We start from the raw sequence: 19,139 nt of genomic DNA, 5'->3' as shown, positions 1-19,139 counted from the left end.
CAAGAGAGCAGGGAGAAAAGGAGTAAAAGATTATGTTCTTTGGAGCTACAAGCAGGGGTACAAACTTAAAGTAGTCATATTTTAATTCACTAAGATTTTTCCTTCAAAAACAAAACTAAGATTTTTCCTTCAAAAACAAAGATTTTTCCTTCAAAAACTAAGATTTTTCCTTCAAAAACAAAACTTTTATGTTGACCTTTGCTTTTTCTATTACTGATAATTATCATTAAAATTTTCAATGTATTTCTAAATATACTGAATACAATATTATAATATTACATCATACTTTGTACATAAAACTAATGTGTATAATATGAAGGTAATCAAGGCAAAATTAAATATTAAATCTCCAGTGAGTAGGATAAAAGCTATGTGAATATTATGCATGGTCCTAAAACCATTGAAGCAAATGGTTACATAAGTCCCCTGTCCTAAAGCACACATTATGAAGAACTCTACTTCTGACCCCGGACCCCCACAGCATACCGGGAGCACAGAGGATCGGAAAGGGGAAGGCCCGCGGACTGCACGGAGCTGCTCATCCAGGCCCAGCAGGCGCTCTTCCAGCTGCATCTCCAGGTCCTGCAGCTCCATTCGGACAGAGTTCCGCAAGCCCTGCAGCTGATCAACTTCATACCTGTCAGATTGTGACAAGCAGAACTTTGGAAAAATAGTAGCCAAGTGATTTCTAGTCACCACTCTTTTGAATACCAGGAACTAACAAAAGGTTTACAAACATTACAATTCTATAAATTCAGACAGAAGCAACCCTGAGGTAATGACTGGGTCTTTTTTTTTTTAAAATAATTTATTTATCTTTATTTCATGTGCATTTGTGTTTTGCCTGCATATATGTCTGTGTGATGGTGTCAGATGCCCTGAAGCTGGAATTACAGGCAGTTATGAGCTGCCATGTTTGTGCTGGGAATTGAACATAGGTCCTCTGTAAGAGCAGCCACTGCTCTTAACCTCTGAGCCATCTCTCCAGCCCATGACTAGTTCTTTGAATCCGTGCACTCTCACCTCTCTGGAAAGCAGACTACTGACAGTCTTGCTTGGCACCCCGGAGGCACAGATGTAACTCAATAAACACTTATTTTTTACCCACACTGCTTCACAAACCATAGAGTTCACAGCGTGTGAATGAAGCTGCATCCTCAAGAACCTATGCCGAAGGCCTGCTCCCTAAAGACCAGGCCCTGACCGCACTAAAACAAATGAACCCTTACCTGTCCTCCTCTGTCATGTGAGGGTACACCACAGTTTGCTGCCGCAGCATGGCCAACTCCAAGTCCATCATCTGTGTTCTGAACAGATTCAGGCTCCGCCTCACAACTTGAAGCTCCTGAAAGGTATTCTGAAATGCAATGCAACAAAATTATACTTCTAAATCACACTACTTATTTTGCAACTGAAAAATTTAGGAGGGGACTTACTTCATAAAGAGGTAGAACAGATGACTTCTGAGTATTGTATGGAGCAGCAGCAAGATCAGGCCCTCTCATCATAGGGTACTTCAAACAGATGAAACAGGATTAAAAGCCATGTCAAAGTGACTACTGCCAAGTTCTCTAAGGTGTTAAGGCTAATGTAAGACATGCATTAACATTTTTCTTTAAGCTAAATCAAGCCCAACAGTGTTTTATACTATAATCAGCAACAAAAGAAATTAGTCTCTAATGCTACCTATTATTCTTAAATATTCTGGATCCAAATTACTCTGTTTGGGAGAAGGAAGAGGCAAAGGATAATGTGTGTGTGTGTGTGTGTGTGTGTGTGTGTGTGTGTGTGTGTGCGTGTGCGCGCACTCATATGCACATGTGTGTTCATAGAACTTCTTCTTCCCTTGAAAAAGAAAGTAGAAAAGCTAAAGAGAGACTCAGAGATCTGGAAGCAAATGCAACAGGAGACTGCATCACATTGATGTGGCTGGAGCGAGCAGCCAGTGGCCACCACATACACTCTCCTATTGTTAAAGGCAGAGAAGACAAAAAGTTGCCTCATCTCACAATGTAAAGAAGGAAAAAAAGAGAAAATTAAAAAAAAAGAATAGTATAAATGTATGTATGTGAGTATGTGTGTGAGATGAGTGTGCTAGTGTAAGTAAATGTATGAGTTTGCAATGTGTTTGAGTGTGTGTGTATGTATCAGCGTATGCAAATGTGAGTGAGTATGCATATGAGTGTGTGTGTGTGAGAAAGAGAATGTATGAGTATGTGTGAGTGTGTGAGATTGTGTGTGAGTATGTGGTAGGAGGCTATATCATGAAAATAAACAAAAATTCAGTTGGTAAATATGCCTACAGTGGTGACACCTGAGCTGCACTTCAGACACCATCAGAGCTTTGCAGTTCATGCAAAGAGTGGCAGGGACAGAGCCCTGCAGTTGGAAAACAGCAACAATGAAATCACCCAACCCAACCAACCAATTAACCAAACCAACCAACCAACCAACCAACCAACCAACCAACCAATCAACCAAGTGATATGTGCAGATTACTCGAAGTTCACGGATACTGAGACCCCTGCAAGCTCTGTTGCCCAGTATCACCTACGCAAGGAGACTACAGAAAATTATCTGTCTGCTGGGCTGAGGAGAGGAGTGAGGAGATTCATCAACTGAGTTACTGATGGGACATTCATGGCCACAAACCACAGCTGGCGTAGCTGGCCTGGAAAGGTACACCACAGAGGCACAGATAGAAGGGGCTCTGAAAATTCCCAGCCTCACAGAAGTACAGTGAAAACGCTGAACAGCTCAGTCATAGCCAGAACTATGTTTTATGGGGAAGGAGAAAAAGGTATGTTCTGGTCAGACTGCAAACCATTAGGGACATTGTTTACGGGTATAAGGATGGTATTTAAAAGGTGTATCTTATTTGAAAAGTTGCAACTTTGATTTTTACCTAAGTAGCTTCCCATCCACTATTTCCCTGTAACAGATGACATGCATTCAGAATTCACACTTTACCTGATTCTCTTCGGAATGGTTCCAGTTTTGAGCCCATGGAAACAGACTAATTCTGTGCCAGGAGGCCAGCATCAGAGGTCAGCGGATGAAGAGGAAAGCCTAGTCAGAGAGCTATAAGAACGAGGAGAACACCGTGCAAGCAGAGCCAATGAGAAGACTTAGAAAGTTAGGGGTGATCAACACATCCAAATGGCAGAAAAAAAGGAGAAAAAGGATTAGAAGATGCTTTTAACAGGACAATCGAAGGTTCCAGACAAAGAGAAGGATAGGCTGAAAGGGGGAAAATAGCATGAAACAATTCCTCCTCTACAAAGAGGAGGCTCTCGGCACAGAAATTAACTGTTCAGGATTAGTTACAGCTTTCCCCCACAAAACAGGAGGTATGTGTCTAGGAGAGCAGGTACAGATGAGTTCAGGCATGTAAGAAAATAAGCTGAGGTGGTTTGTCTAGGTTCCTGGTAAATTATGAAGCATTCAGGGCAATAAAATATAAAGATCTTTTATCTTACCTGTGAAAGACTCTGTAGTGAGTTTCTAATATCATGCAACACTCTTCGCAACTGCATCTCTATGGCAGAAGGAGGATTCACAGGGCACGCCCTGTATGGGGGTGCAGCATGTCTATGTGAATAGGGGCAGCCGAAAGGAGAAGAGAAGGCACTACATGAGGCACCTGATATGTTGGGGACACTGTGAGCACTCAGAGTCCTCATGTGTTCACACAGGGGCCTGTCCGGCCACTCATGGACAGAGTGAAGGGAACAGGTGGACTGGGATATTGGAGCAAACTGTGGACAAGGGGGAAGCCTTCCATGGTGGCATTCCGCCAGTCCTGTGACCTCACTCTGAGGGGCTTCTTCTTTCTTCACAGAGGATGGGGGGATGAAGATGGTGGATTTAACCACAGACTGACCATCATGCTCAGTCACTTCCTTTTCCAATTCTTGTTCATCTTCAGATGTGTACTTGTAGGTGAAGGAAGGTGGGCTGCACCGGGTCTCTTTTCCTGGAGATAATCGCACATTGACAGAAGACACGACCCTTACTGGGCTCAGTAAGGTGGTCGGCAAAGACTGAGACCTTCTTAGGGGATAGCCAGCTTTTGCAAGCAAGTACCTTTGTTTCAAGAGATCCTTTGATTTTATTAGACTACGCCCTACTCTTTGACCAGACAGACTGCAAACCTTCATTTGAGCTCTCTGCAAGGCAGTATTCACTCGATCCAGGGAAGAGGGAAACCCTGTTTTCTTTTCAGAGCTCACACCACTGCACTGAGCTTCAAGGGAAGCCAAGGATTTGAGAATATGGTGTGTGGTGTACTGAGCAAATTCACATTCACTGCTTTTCTCCACATCACTGTCTCCACTACCTTCCCTCGGCTCTCCAGCTGAGGGTGGAGGTGCATCCTTCTCCGTTTCTGGAGGCTGAGCATCAGGGTCACCGGGACTCCTCGTGGACTCTTTCTCTCCAGTATTCTCTGCAGTCTCACACAGAGGGAAATCTGGGTTGTCTGCTTTTCTTTCATCAGTAGCCATTGCTACCTTGGCTTTTCCTTTCTGAATGGGGGCGCGAGACTCCTCTTCTGACTCATTAAAATAAGGCTGGTCTTGTACTTTAGGGGTCACATGGTCTTCACCAAAGGATGTGACGGTGGTCTCGCTGTCACAGCTGTCAGCACTGCTCCCCATGGCTTGCAAGGGCTCGTGAACCTGCGACAGAAAACATTTAGGAGGATGGGATTAAAGTCAGAGACAGCGCTGGCCAAAGACTACAGATGAGACGTGTCTGGACTCAACCGTCTCCTGTTGTGGTTGTTCTGGCTTTTACTGTCTCCCTCCCCACTACTCATCGAGACTATTTAAGATCCATTTTTCTTACATTTCCTTTCCAACCCATGACACTGACTCAAAGAATTGTGCAAAAATGTCTTACTCTTCTCCTCCAATACCTATTATTCCCCTAGCTCTTCCCACCTGCTCTTCATTCTGAAAGGAATCATGTTCTTTTCCCACATCCAGCCAGGCTGGGTTTGTGATCAAGAGGCCCTAGGACCAGGGTTCTCCACAGTTTCAGCTCAGATTCTTCTAAAAACTCTTCTTATACTATGGCCCCTTCCCTAAGCTCAACAACTTCCTGCTCATGCTAAGACATAGGGATCTCTTCAAGGAAGCAGTCATCCTTACTTGCAAACCTAGCCAAGGGTCTTCTTTCTTCCTTATCACTAACATGTGTCTCAGGCTGCCTTTACCTTGTTTATTTCATCACACTATATACTCTCTTCCCACTGCCCATTTTTTTGCACACTGTATTATTTTTTTATTTTAAATGTATTTAATATACATAACCTGTCAAATAACATATCTTAACCTACTCTATCTTAAGTATGCTCAAACCTCTTATACTAACTTTGTAAAATTATCTAAAATAAATCTTACTTTATTAATAAAATATTTAGAGACATGTAGTTTATTGAATACTATAAATGAAAAACAAAATGTGTAAGTACAAGAGAGACAATGGCCACTCAGTGGACATGATGGAATATAAAAATTCAAAACACAATATCCATAAAACACTAACACACAGTACAGTATAGAGTACTGCCCATTCACTCCCAGGAACACACACCAGATTACATCCACTGCTACTGTTCTGTATAATAAAAGACACAATCAAATATTGAAATTCGAGATTTCTACAGAACAAATGCCACTTTGCAGCATTGTAAAGCTGCAAATTTCAAGTCAAGGAATTACAGCTTGGGGAGCAGAGACTTATTTGCCTTTATTAATAAGTTTTATACCATGTTTTCATATTACTGATTATCACTTTTCCATTTTAACCTGAAGAATTCTCTCCAAAGGTTTTTCAATAGTTTTAAATTTTATTCTTTTAAGAATATTATGCATGAACACAATGAATTATGATCATAACTACACTCCCATTTCTCTACTCCAAGTCCCCCTTTACCCCCACAACATGTCCCCCTCTCAACTTCATAACCTTTTTTTTATCTTGATAACACACTGAGTCTAATCAGTCTTACCAATATGTACTAAGGTATAGGGCCACCCACTGGAACATGGGCAACCTACTAGTGGCCAGAACTCCAAAGAAAAATGACTCTTCCCTTAGCTGTTCTCAGCTGCCAATAACGCACGTCAGAGTGGACCCTTGTGATCGCCTCCTCTCATCTAATGACTCTTACAGGTCTTCTTGGTGACTTTCTTGCCTGTTTACCCTTCAAATGCCATGTTTCTAGAAAGTTCGTTATTCTTTTTTCTCCTTATTTCAATTTTCAAGTTTTATTAAAGACACTTTGAATACCTTTTCTGTTCACTCTGTGACTCTACATATCAACCAACCAGCAGTTCTTCAAGGATAAAGAAGTACCTGCTTCCTGGGTTACCTAACACAGCATAACTTTTCACAGAAGTCCATATAACTAGCAAGAATACGAGTTTTCAAATGAGTTATTATAAAATGCCGGAATATACTAAATGTAAGCAAATAAGAAGAAAATCAGGCCAAGCACTTTAATGACCAAAGTAATTTAGTCATTAGTAATAAAAAACTAAGATGTTTTTTTAAATACTCAGAGATCATGAATGAGTAAAACCTGAAGTTTATAGTCAAATACTTAGTGATGTACATTCCAGACATTTTATTCCTATTTCCATTAGATAGACCACCTTGCAATAAGACACATAGATAGATCGCCTTAAAATGAATATTAACGAAAGTGCCTATTAAAATAGGAAGTAGTACCTGAAGATGGTTGAGGGGGAGGCAGTCTGCAGAGTCCTCAGCAAAACCACTACTGTCGGAATGCTGACTTGCAGTTCGCAACAGATGATCTGTCAGTAGAAACACGCTGTTAAACAAAACCACTGCATAGGCCTGCATTGGCAGCAACATTAGCCTAGATATGATCCCTAATGAAGCAGCACAAATTACTTATGAAAAATCATGGCTTTAAGCATGGTAAGTAATCAAGTTCAAATGAAAGCTGGATCAGATTCTCTATCAGAAATTCTCAGTATTCACTTGCTAATTAGGCTCCAATGGTAATGTATTTGGTAAATCCAATTAAGTCTTACCATAGAGAAAAACTGTATAAAACAAACAAAAATTACAAAATGTAAATCTATAAAAGATAGTTAAGAAGTAAAATTAGAAGTTTACATGCAGAATGCATTAAAAAAGGTCTGTATTTTCTTAGTTTGAAAAATGAAATTAAGGGCAATAAACTAAATCATTTGAAATGTGAGGTTATTTAAATATCTGTAATGTTTCTAATGATGCAAGTATTTGTATTAGGAAATAATTCTTTCATAACAATTACACCAATGTCAAAAACCCAATTAATGTATAACATTGTTAGTATTGTAAAACATGTATACTGTAATGTCACAAAGCTCTAATTTCTACATATATAAATATGTATATGTGCTTTTAAGAAAGATGCTAAGTACAGCAAGCAAAATGACATTCTATTCACACTAGAGCTACCATAAAGGGGGATGCTATAGCTAGACCCTTTGCAAGGATCTGAGAGACAGGAGAGTCTTGCAGAACTTCAGAAGCAACTGGCTAAATACAGTGCTTTACCAAATAATTTGAACCAGATAATATGACTAAATAAAATCCAAAATTAAAGTTCACTTAAGTTTAAAAACATTCCACCGGAGTTGTAGGGTTCATGAAATAGTGACTGACACTATTAAAAACTGAGAATAATTCTACAACAGTGTTATGATGAGTGAAGCTCTATAATGAGTTAAGGAAGTGTTCCATATCCTTACCAAACCTAGAAAGGCTGGAATAATTACCAAACTGAATTGTAACAAACCATTCCCACCAGTTCTAACGAGGTATTACATTCATTCAAAAGTGAATTAACAATAAATGAACAATCTATGTCAGAGTGCTTGTCACTGTACTGGTGTTTCCAAGTCTTTGTTATGTTTTGTTTTATAACTATGAGCCCATGAAATCAGAAACTTTACTTATCCCTAATGTTCTGGTATGTAGAACAACATGGCAATGTTTGCTTAATGACTCAGTTGTAACTCTCAACACAATTAAGCAGTCATAAAAATAATCTAGAAGTTAAAAGGAGTATTTGGTTGGGAAAAGGGAACTTCGGTGGAGTACAGAGAAGGCAGAATGATGAGCTCAGACTTAGTTTCTTCAAAGATCTGTTGAATGTGCAGTGGAATAAGGTCTGAGCCTGTTGCCCTCAAAGCTGAGCACCATGTGACTCACACAGTCTGAATGGCAATGGATACTGCAGGCATGGGCATGGGGAAGTGAACAGAACAAAGAATCCAAGTTTCTTCTTTGCTTCATGGAGCACAGCAGTAACTTCTCTCCTTTGTGGATTGGGATCACAGCCCTCCATTGCCTGGGACTATTTCCAAAGATAGAAAAGGTATTCCCTTAGCTACAAAGCACACAGGCACTGCTGTGTTCATCTATAATACAGAAAGACTGACAAGTTGAGCTTGAGTTTGAGGCCAACCTGAGTTCCAGAGAAAGGCCTTGCCTAAAAATACACAAACGACATTCTAAAAGTCTAAATATCTCAATCTAAGGTCTTTAGGCAGACATTTCTGTTCCATAAAAAGCATAATTCTCTTGGGCTAAAGAGATGGCTCAGTAGTTAAGAACATTTGTTTTTGCAGAGGACCTGGGATTAATTCCCAGCACCCACATGGTGGTTCATAAACAACTATAACTCCAGTTCTGGGGATACAACACCTTTATCTGGCTTCCATGGGTACCAGATACACAGACATCATACAAGCAAAATACATAAAATAAAACAAGGAAATCTTATAAAATGAGACCACAATTCTTTACTAGAGAAATTTAGGTCTAATAAAGATTAATCCTCAGTTCTGGAGATTTGGATGGTACCTAAATTTAAAAGTTAGAAGAAGCACTTAAGTGTGAAAACACAAAACAAAACATGGAAACCACCTGATTAGTATCAAAGAAACTGAATAAAATCACACTTTTCTAGATTTTTAAGACAAATATGTTGTATCTTCTATAACAAGAACAGTGTTGGACTTCTAGGGGTGTGAAGCTACCCAATAAACAATGGGCTGTGACACGAGCTAAGACACTGAACCTTTCTAAGGTGCAGGAGACAGTCCCTGCACCTGAGATTAGGGAAGTTCAACTTGCAAAGTCCTCCTAGTGAAGCCATGCATTGTTTCTATTAAACTAGTGAAATAAGTATCCTGCTGATGATTCTCATTCTAAAATTATGATCAGTCAATGACATACCACATTACTAGGATTCAACAGGCTACCTTCCAAAATAGATAAAATATGGCTGTTTCCTGTCCCCCTTTCTCCTGACTGAACACACAAAGCTCTTTTACTGTTACTTTATAAAAAATTATTCACAAATATGAATACATAGTTTTGCTCATGTTGTAGCAACAAGAGACTGAAGCTTGTGAAAGGAAGAAACTCAGATTTGGCCATAAACTGAATACATATCTTCCCCATCACTCACAGCTTCCCTAAGACAACTTAAAGCAATTTTACTCTAGTTTATCCTCCATTGACACATGACAAGTTGCTTTGCCCAATATGGCCCTTGCCTATCCACCTAAGGCAAAGATTTAAGCATCATTTTACACCTCAAAAACAGATGTATTTATGGACTTAAGAAAGAGAGAAAATCTAATGAGAAAGCTCAGTCTGACTGGAGCTGCAGTGAGTAAGGCTCTAGTCTTTAATGCCATACTGCAATGAAAAAAAAGTCACGTGCAAACTGGCCCTCAGAAGGAATTTCAGAGATCAGGAGGACAAACATGTAATTTTCTATTCTAGGAACATACATATAAATTTTTGTTAAAAAAAAAAAAAAACAGGGTGGTTTGGTATGTGTAAAGTTTTAAAAATAAACAGACCTACCTTCAGTGGTCATTTAACTTCTTCCTCTTTCTCTAAATATCAAAAGCTTTGTAAATCTAAAACCAGATGGCATTTTCTAGTTGCAAGTCAAAAGTATAAGGAATGGATCCAAAGGTTCTCTGGTCAATAATTAATGATTCAAGAGAAGCATGGCATCTATGGCCACTCACCTTTGATCTACACTTTGAATTTATTTAACTTGGTTTAACTATTGCGAGCAAGTTTCTGCCAGTTATATTGCAAGTATTATACTTACAAGATATATGTGTATAAAGAAAACACAGAACAATAAGAGTTTTCAGTCATAACAATGTAAAAGTAGTCTTAATCTGTTTCAGGGCATGTACAGATTTGAATAATATTGAGAGCACCCAGAAACGTTTAATGAGGTCATTATAGGATAAACAATCTAGTATTAGTTTATAAGCATAAAAATCTCCCCTGTGTAAAAACCTCACAATAATTATATGAAGAAATGATAACACACCCCACCCTGTATCCTAATCTCTTCACACTGATTGCACACACTGACACATAAACCACTTTCCTTCCCAGCCAACAACACAGAACAATTATGGGCAGTGGTCCACTTACCTCTTTTCGACTTGGCAAGGCCTAGCTGGCAAGTGGCTGGCACATGAGGTGCTTCCCCCTCTGTGCTCTGGACCTGGAAGAGAATCCTTTGGAGTTAAGAGAATCGACGGCAAAGAACTGCGTGTCTCTTGATGGCAATTCATTAAACAAACCAGTCTAACTAAAGTGTACCAAACACCATATAGACATTTGATCTCAAAATTGTCAGCATGTCCCACAGCTATGCTTTCTGACCTACTTCCCCAAGTGACATGCAGCACTCTACCTAGGCAGCTGGGAGAGAAATAACACACAAAGTAAATGCACACACAGACAGAACTGTAAGAAAATGCTATCACACCAGGAAGCTGCCCAAATGTTAAACTTAAAAGTAGTTTCAATCTGAGGAAAAATATTAATCTGTGTATCATAGGAAGTGATTACTGAGCCATATTTGATACATAGATTAGCATCTTTCCTCAGATTGAAACTACTTTGAAGTTTAAAATTTGGGCAACTTCCTGGTATGGGCCATCTTTAACCTATGGCAACTTTTCAGAAATGTCGTTATATGTGGTGTTATCTTAGTTATGTCTGCATGTAAGTGGAAAGTAAATCTTAATACAACTAAAACCTTGAAAAGTCTTACCCATAAAATCTCTATAAAAATTCTAATGGAGGTACCAAACCTACAAAAGTTGCCTGTCTTTTTCTTACCTGCACAAATACATCATTGTTCAGGAAATTTTGATTCTAAATGCCATCATCCTGTGGAGATACTAGCTAGCTATTCTACTATGACTAACTTGTATCATTTGGAGGAGGCATATGTTAATTTCCAATACTTTACCACATAAAAGTAAGCAAAATGACCAAACACAGGTTTTCAAACTTGAACAAATCAAAGAGCAAATAGCAAACAAAGTTTTAATTTGGATCCTGGAATATTTCAAGCTATGAATTAATTTAAACTAATGAATATCCCATAGAAATGAATAGAAAGCCAACACACACGCACGCACGCACACACGCACACACGCACGCACGCACGCACGCAAACACAATGCATACATACCACCTCCAAAGTTTAACGGTACTACTACCCAGTTCAGGAATTTCTGATGTGATGTGATGACTATATGCTATCAAGTCCCATGAATCCACAGTTATGACTTGAAGAAACTGAAAGTAATGACCATTTAACACTATTCTGAGTTTGAGACATATAAAGTAAGCTCTACTGATCCTTGCTACTATTTAAAAATTATATTATTTAAAGCAACAGATACAAGTTCAACCGGAAAACCATTGTTTTAAGTGCTAGGGAACAGAACACATTTTCTTTTTATATTCAACAAAAGGCCTATTATTAGCTGCTACTCAGACCCAACCTAATACAGACAGATCTCTGAAAAACAATCATTAGCTAGATTAAAAGAGTATAAAAGAAATCTAGATAACTATTTATATTTTAGGAATCTAGCTTAGACACAACAAATTACTATTTCTCACTTAGAAATGTAGAATTGGCAAATATTATATTTCCTTAGAGATTAAATTAATCACAAAGTAGTGTGGATTTAAAGAACATGCTACCTTCTCTGTCTGTCCTTCATGATGTTATTCTAGGGGAAAAAAAGACTTTTCCTTCTATTCCAAAGCCCTTCATCCTTGCACTGACGACAGAGAGGATTGTGTTTACTTACAAAACTAACATCAGTAAGCCTATTCTCACTCAGCAAACTTCACAGAATTAAGACAGCGAGGAGTCACAGCTTATTTCTTAGTTTCTACTATTGGTCACAACTATACAAAAGTCAGATTTGAGTGGAAAATTAGGAAAACAATACAAAATGAAGTTCTACATAGCAAGCTTTCCTAGTGCTGTGTGGTAAGCTGGCTGTGTGCTGCAGGTGGCTTTGATTACATTCTTAAAAATATAATCAAACATAACTGAACTGAATAATAAGTAATACGTTTTCTAAACTTTAGGTAAGTTCAAAACTTTCCATAATAAAAAGAAAACAGACAAAAAACACATTAAGCCAAAATAATAAAGCCACTTGTTCCTAATGTTTTGGGAACAGCTTTCTGAATCAGTGTCGGTGTATCAATCATGACTTTCGTTTCTTGATTGTAATATCTTTTGGATGTAGCCCTTCACTCGAACCAAAACAACACTAATCACTCTTGTCATTGTATACATATATAAATATAAAATAATGTTGAAATAAAACTTAAATTAGAGTCTTAGGAATTACATTATGTGTTGTATCACAAAAAAGGGAAAGAAAATAAATCAATGAATGTTTTGCAAAGAAGTTGTATGGAGCTGTGACAAGAACTTGAGCTCTCGTCCACTGACCTCACTAATCTCTGTCCACCTATCTGTTCCATGGTAAATGTATGGTGCAGTTAAAAGTTCAAGCTTTACTAATGCCATTTACTGGCCTCTAAAAATTATCTGTAATAATTATATGTTTTTACAATTACAAAATAAGGGTAAAAACTCTTCTACCACAGTCCTTAAGCCAATCAAAAGTAACTGCAAGTGAACTTTGAAATATGAAGTAGCAATGACACACAATAGAAGATTCCTCTCAGCCTTCCATCACTGACCATCTCCTGACCATCTCCATCTGACATCATAGGAAGTATGGCATCCCTCAGTGAGATAGTGAAAGCCACTGCTGGGAAGTGGTACCTAAGTGGCAGGAAGATGTAAGGGAGGAAAACGATTGCAAACAACCTTCTTTGTACCAGTCTATGATTCTTTAATTACTTGTAAGTTACCTTAAAGAAAACTGCTATTTTAAAACACACAACACAGTTTGTTCCTACTGCTACATATTTTTTTTAAAAAAAGACTTAAGGTATTTCAGAGTAAAAAAAAAAAGCAAGTAACAAGCCAAGCCCAGTGACTATTTGGACATCAGAGCAGATATCAATTTTTAGAATTCATATCTTATCTTTAGAAATTAGAGCTAGGACTAGTCATGGTGGGACATGCCTATAATATCGATATTGGGAGGCTGAAGCAGGAGAATCAATGTGAGTTCAGGGTCAACCCTCGATGCACAGCAAGACTTGTCTCAAGAAACAAAATTCACAGTCAAATTTGAGGGCCAAAGGAACAATGTAAGCTGTTCCTCAAATACTTTATGGATCTGGAATTGTTTGAATTCAGATGAAAAAATAAGATAAATCCTAAAACTTAGAAGCTAAGAGCAATAAATTGTATTAGTTAAAACCAATAATAAGTACAAAGACAGGATTAGAAACAGTTACTTTAGGAGCTCAAGAAACATTACATGTGCACCCAGTAACAGTTACAATTAACTAGTTCATTAGCACTGTGAGAGGACCACCTGGCACACAGGGGCGGGCTCCCAACACCAATACCGACATGCCTTATCCACAAAACATGAGCATTCAGTAGGAACAAGTGAACTGTGAACCATTCAGCCTTCTGATGTCTAACTCCTTGGAGTTACCATACTATATTCAAACAAGTCAACAAAAACCAACAAACAAAAATTATCCATTTATGCCACTAAGAATTAAAATCCTCTCTCCCTACCCCAACCAAAAACTGAGAAAGGGTTTAGAATTTCTGGGTACTCTGGACATTCTGAAATGTTTTTTCGAAGGCAAGCTGACTTTGAACTAAAACAGTCTACAGGCTTTTTCACCTTTTTCTTTTCTCAACTAGAAGAAACAGACACTTCTCCTAGGGCTGTATCAGTCTTGTCTGTCAGGCTCTCTTCACAGTCAAATATCTTCCCGCTTAGGTGCTGGTTCCTGTCACTTCTTACCTCCTGTCTCAGCTGACTAGGCAGCGTCATCCAAAGTACCACAGCGAGCTGCTTCCGTTGAGACGACCACTTGGAGAGCTGGCTTTCTGAGAGAAAGAGCTCTAACTTGTATCTACTTGCCTCTCACACAGGAACAAACACTAGCTACAGCAATCAGACCCCAACCAAAGGGAGTCTCCGAGAGAACTGGTACGAGCTACTCTGGAAGGGATGTAAGTCGGCCTCTGGAGGACTGTTCTTTTTGTCTGTTAGTGATTCATATCATGCTTACAAGGAAATGAAAATAACACATTTCCCTGCTTTATCCATTGTTCTATAAGCTTTCTCTGAAGTTCCCAAAGAAAAAAACAGAATTCTAGGTTTTTAATGCCTATTTTAAATAGATATGAAAAAGCAAGGACTTGTTATCCTTAAAGTTCCTCTATTTACAATAGACAAAATTGACAGAATAATTTATTTATTTGAGAAAATATCTTACTATGCATACCAGGCTACTAGCCTAGAACTTGCTATGTAGCTTCAGCTTGTCTCAAACTCATGGTCATCCTGCCTCAGTCCTCTGGATGCTAGTATTACACACATACAAAACCATTCCTAGTGACAACACACAAACACACACACACCCCAAATATCTAATATTCCTTAACTAGTCATGTAATCTTAGACGGCACAAAAAGGGTCACATTATTTTGTCATTAACTGGTTTTGCCAGCAGAGGGCGCATATGAAAAAGGTCTACGACGAAACTCACCAAACTGCATCTACCATTTTACAGGTGTTATGGACCTCTCGTGAATGTTATTGGAACCCTTTCAGAGAACTGCCCCTTACATTTTTGCTTAGAATTCATGAGTTCTCGAAAATCCTAGAAAGCACAAAAAAAGACCTGCCACCTACTGTTGTCCAAACTGAGTCAACAACATGAAATTTTCAGATAGTGCACAATTTGTATAGGTTTGTATATTGTGGTAGGTACAGCGCAGAAGTGTGGGAGCTGTCGGATCTACTCCATACAGAAGAGTTGGCATGGAGAAAGTTCGCACTAGACTAGTAGTTAGGACTAATTAGACCAAAACAACACACAACAGAATCAATAGGGAGTTTTTAAAGCAATCATCATAATTCTCTTCCACACTCATTTTACTGAGGCATAAATTACTTTAGAAATTTAAAAAAAAATGGAAATATAAACTACAGGAAAAAGATTTAGGGAAAAATAGCCTAAAAGAAAAATGTACACTATTCCAAAGAACTTCTTCTAGTCCCCTTCCATTTTACTTTTTAGCTATAATTAATATTTAATAATTCCAAAAACCACCAAACAAACAAACAAACAAAAAAAAAACATGAAAAGCTCAATAGACAACTGAAATTTTGAAATGAGTAAAAAAAATTTCACTAATGTGACTGGTACAAAACTCAGCTAAGAGAACATTATGGGCACCATTACTTATTCTGTTCTTCAATGGCAGAAAAATGTGATTCTAAAGCTAGACAAGCTATTACCAAAGCGAATCTTTCATATTTTTAATAGGAAAGGTGGCATATTGTATTCTGCATGGCCACAACTCAGAGGCCTCAGTTTCTTCCTGTGTAACGTGACATAGCCCTTTTGCATGCAGCATGCTCAGGCCATGCAGCAGTCCCTCCCGTATCACAGGTGTCCACCCCAGACCACAGAGCTGAATCTCTGGTCTCTCAGTCCCTACAGTCTAGAAGAGCTCTAGACAAATCTCAGGAGTATTCTTCCTTCTTGAATTCAAATTCTATGTTAACTAGCAAGAGAATTACTAGGTAAAATAACAAGTCAGCAAATGTTGATCTGGGCTTACAAAACCCCACTGGGCAGTCTTCCAGAACCCTCCCTCTCAGGCACACGACATCACCAGTATCCATTCACAAGCTGCCTGCACCCTCACTGGGACCCTTTAAGACTAAACTTCACATCTGTTTGGTTTCCGCATTTTCACTATTATGCAATACTGATTTGGATTTGCATGCACACTCTCAAGGCTCTCTCTGACATCAAAATCTTAGGCTTGAGGTAAAAACAGATGCAGATAAAGTGTCATCTGGGAAAGGACAGTCTGGCCTGAGGGGCCCACAGCACACAGTTCTACAACCAACTTTTGGGTTGTGAAGCACACAAGAAAGTCAACACCTAGACGAATTTCCGTAGTTATGAATCTGTGAGCAGCCTCCCTCCCCCCTCCATTTTACACACTTTCTGCAGCTTTTCTTCCTGTCTCTTTACTTAACAAGTGGTCTCAGGGACTCTTTGACCTACCTCTTCCATCTCGAAGGAGTCTTTCTGCTGCGTCATTATATTTCTTATGAATGGGATCGCCAGTGGTGCAGAGGGCTCTTTGTCACTCGTGGACGCATGGGCATTTCTCAGCTCGCAGTGCCTAGACATGTTGTCATCACAACCTAAGTCAGATTCCGGAACAGCAGGCTGCTGGAGCAGTTGATTCTCCAGACTTGGAGTTTCTTTGCTTTGTTCGCTTTCCTTCTTATGGCTGATGTTCCTATCTGCTTCCTCCGAGAGTCTGTCGGCATCACCACTGTCTGTGATGGTCGACGAACTCCCTGAGACTTCTTCTGTGACTGTAGCCAGTGTAGACGAGGACTCCTTCTTCTTCATAACTTTCTGCAGCTTGGGGTCATTCTTGCTGCCACTGTCCTCAGCCAGCGAAATGCTCAGACTCTTTCCTTTCTCACCAGCGGGGGAAGGGCTCCCTTCTTTCTCGGTCTTATCAACACATAAGTTCAGTTTGGATAGTGTTTTCATCAGACGGTTTGCAGTGTTGCTTCGAGTTAGAGGAGGAGGGGAATCTGTTGCCTCCTTGGTGGAGGTCACTGAGGACATACTTCCAATTCTCTGCAGGGGTGTCCCAGAGACTTGGAATATAAAGAGGAAAACGCATTGGCCACAGTAGTAAGCACCTCAATTTGACGGAAACGGCCTACAAAAAAAGAGAAAGAAATTATAGGTATATGTACCTACAGCAAGCAAATTCTATGCTTATGTTATAGTTACATACAGTAAACACATGCGGTTTAGAATTCTAGTAATTGAATTTAGATCCCAAATATTATGAAATCATTTTTTTCTAAGTGAACATTTAAATCTCTACATTCATAGAATAGGAAAGAAGATTTTAATTGTGAACATTAGAATTTATACTCTAAAAAAATTAAAAATAAGCACAAAAAATGATGATAGTACTGAACATGAGAGAACTAGCTATTGATCCCTAGTTATGATTTATTGTTTGGTCATGAGCTCCATTAAGACTCTTCCAAATGTTGTCCTAAGAAAACACAGCAGCATATATTTTACACTGATCCATAGACAACCTTGGAGGAACCCTGTTTTTAAACACCACTTAACAGAGAAAAAAGCAGATGGGTGAAAAGAACCCCCCCTGGCCAAGGTATTTTAGATTTACAGAAAAGCACCTGAAATAGACTGATTTTTCATTTAAAATGAACAAACCCCTCCCCCTAGTTCTTTTTTCTTGAACAAATGCAATTTAGAGATAAATAAAAGGTTCTGCAAATAAATTATGATGAGTTAATGGGGAAGGAGGGATGGAATAATATCTATAAATAGGATAATTAACTCAGAATGAGTAAAAGAGCTATTCTATTATTAACCTTATTTTTAAAATGTCAGGTGCTAAAACAAAGACCATCTGGCCTAGAGGCCAAATTTTTAAAACAATGCACTAACATCAAAAGCCTTACTTGTCAAAGCATAATTTGGGTTCTCTACTTCCATCCGTTGCATTTGCGCACTCAAAAATACTTTAATGTCTATGCCTCTGGCAAAGGATGAGGAATTAAAAAACCGGGAAGGAATTTTAGAAGCAATATCTGGTTCATCTCGTCCAAATCCAAGATTATACAGAATTTCTTCAGGATCTTCTTCATAAAGCTCCAGCAGTTCTGAAACACTACAAGGAATGAAGACGAACAGAAAGATGTAACGTGAGCTGGTCGTCCACAGCACATTGTCACAACCCCACAGTTCCAGCTTCAGTCCCTCAGTTTCTGCTCTTTACACCAATATTTGTTCCATTATCTTCCGATACTGTGCACTCCCTCAGAGAGGACAGATAGGTGCATGTTCTCAGGGTGCTAGTGCTGGAAAATCAGAGACTGAAGTCCCAACACCCAAACCCTAAGAAACAAAACAGAGCCTCTAAGGGATTCCTCACCTTATTTTCTTGGTCATTTTTAAGGGATTCTCCAGTAAAGCAATCCAGTTAAAACAAACCAAGCATGGTAAGGAAAGAACAGACTGAAGGGAAGATGGAAAGGAAAAACATCTCAGGAAGTTGGTATAGCTTCGGCACTGAGGAGCCAGCTGTGAAACACAAGCTTGGCAGACATTTTTTGTCTTAGAAGAGGCGACTATCTTAGAAGAAGCAATGAAGGAGACAAAGGGGTCAGAAAGCAGGGGAGGAGCCTCCTGCTCTCTCTTCCCATATCCACTCAGGAAGGAGGAAGAATAAGGCGAGGAGGATATAGGTTACATAAAGGGAAACTTGTGCTCTCGATCTGCTGGGCATTCAACATTACCATACCCTCTCACTCCAGTGATAATCCACGCTTTCTGGGGCTCGATAAGGGACTAAGAACATTAGAGAGGGAACTGGTAAGGAGGATGGTTATACCTGCTTCAAAGAAATGTGCCTACGTCATGATACAATAATTTGTACTGCAATTTAAAAACTGGTTCCACAGGCCCACATAGTTGATTTAACATACATTTTAGATTGGTTTAACACGCTGAAAACAAATTTAGCCTTAAATATCAAGCTTCTAATTAGGTAGGTT

At 39.0% G+C, this 19,139-nt stretch overlaps 1 protein-coding gene across 1 annotated transcript in view; it reads right to left on the bottom strand.

The window, feature by feature from the left end:
* Itprid2 (ITPR interacting domain containing 2) overlaps positions 1–19,139 on the bottom strand; it is a 37,483-nt gene that overhangs the window by 11,114 nt on the left and 7,230 nt on the right. The window contains 9 exon segments of the mRNA XM_028884596.2: positions 487–637; positions 1,230–1,357; positions 1,437–1,514; positions 3,480–4,679; positions 6,739–6,827; positions 10,501–10,573; positions 16,582–17,201; positions 17,204–17,260; positions 18,045–18,253. Of these exon segments, the coding sequence (XP_028740429.1) occupies positions 487–637; positions 1,230–1,357; positions 1,437–1,514; positions 3,480–4,679; positions 6,739–6,827; positions 10,501–10,573; positions 16,582–17,201; positions 17,204–17,260; positions 18,045–18,253 (2,605 nt within the window).

Source organism: Peromyscus leucopus, chromosome 4 (genome assembly GCF_004664715.2).
Source record: "Peromyscus leucopus breed LL Stock chromosome 4, UCI_PerLeu_2.1, whole genome shotgun sequence".
NCBI classification, from domain to species: Eukaryota; Metazoa; Chordata; class Mammalia; order Rodentia; family Cricetidae; genus Peromyscus; species Peromyscus leucopus.
This window is presented reverse-complemented; position numbering and strand designations above follow the sequence as displayed.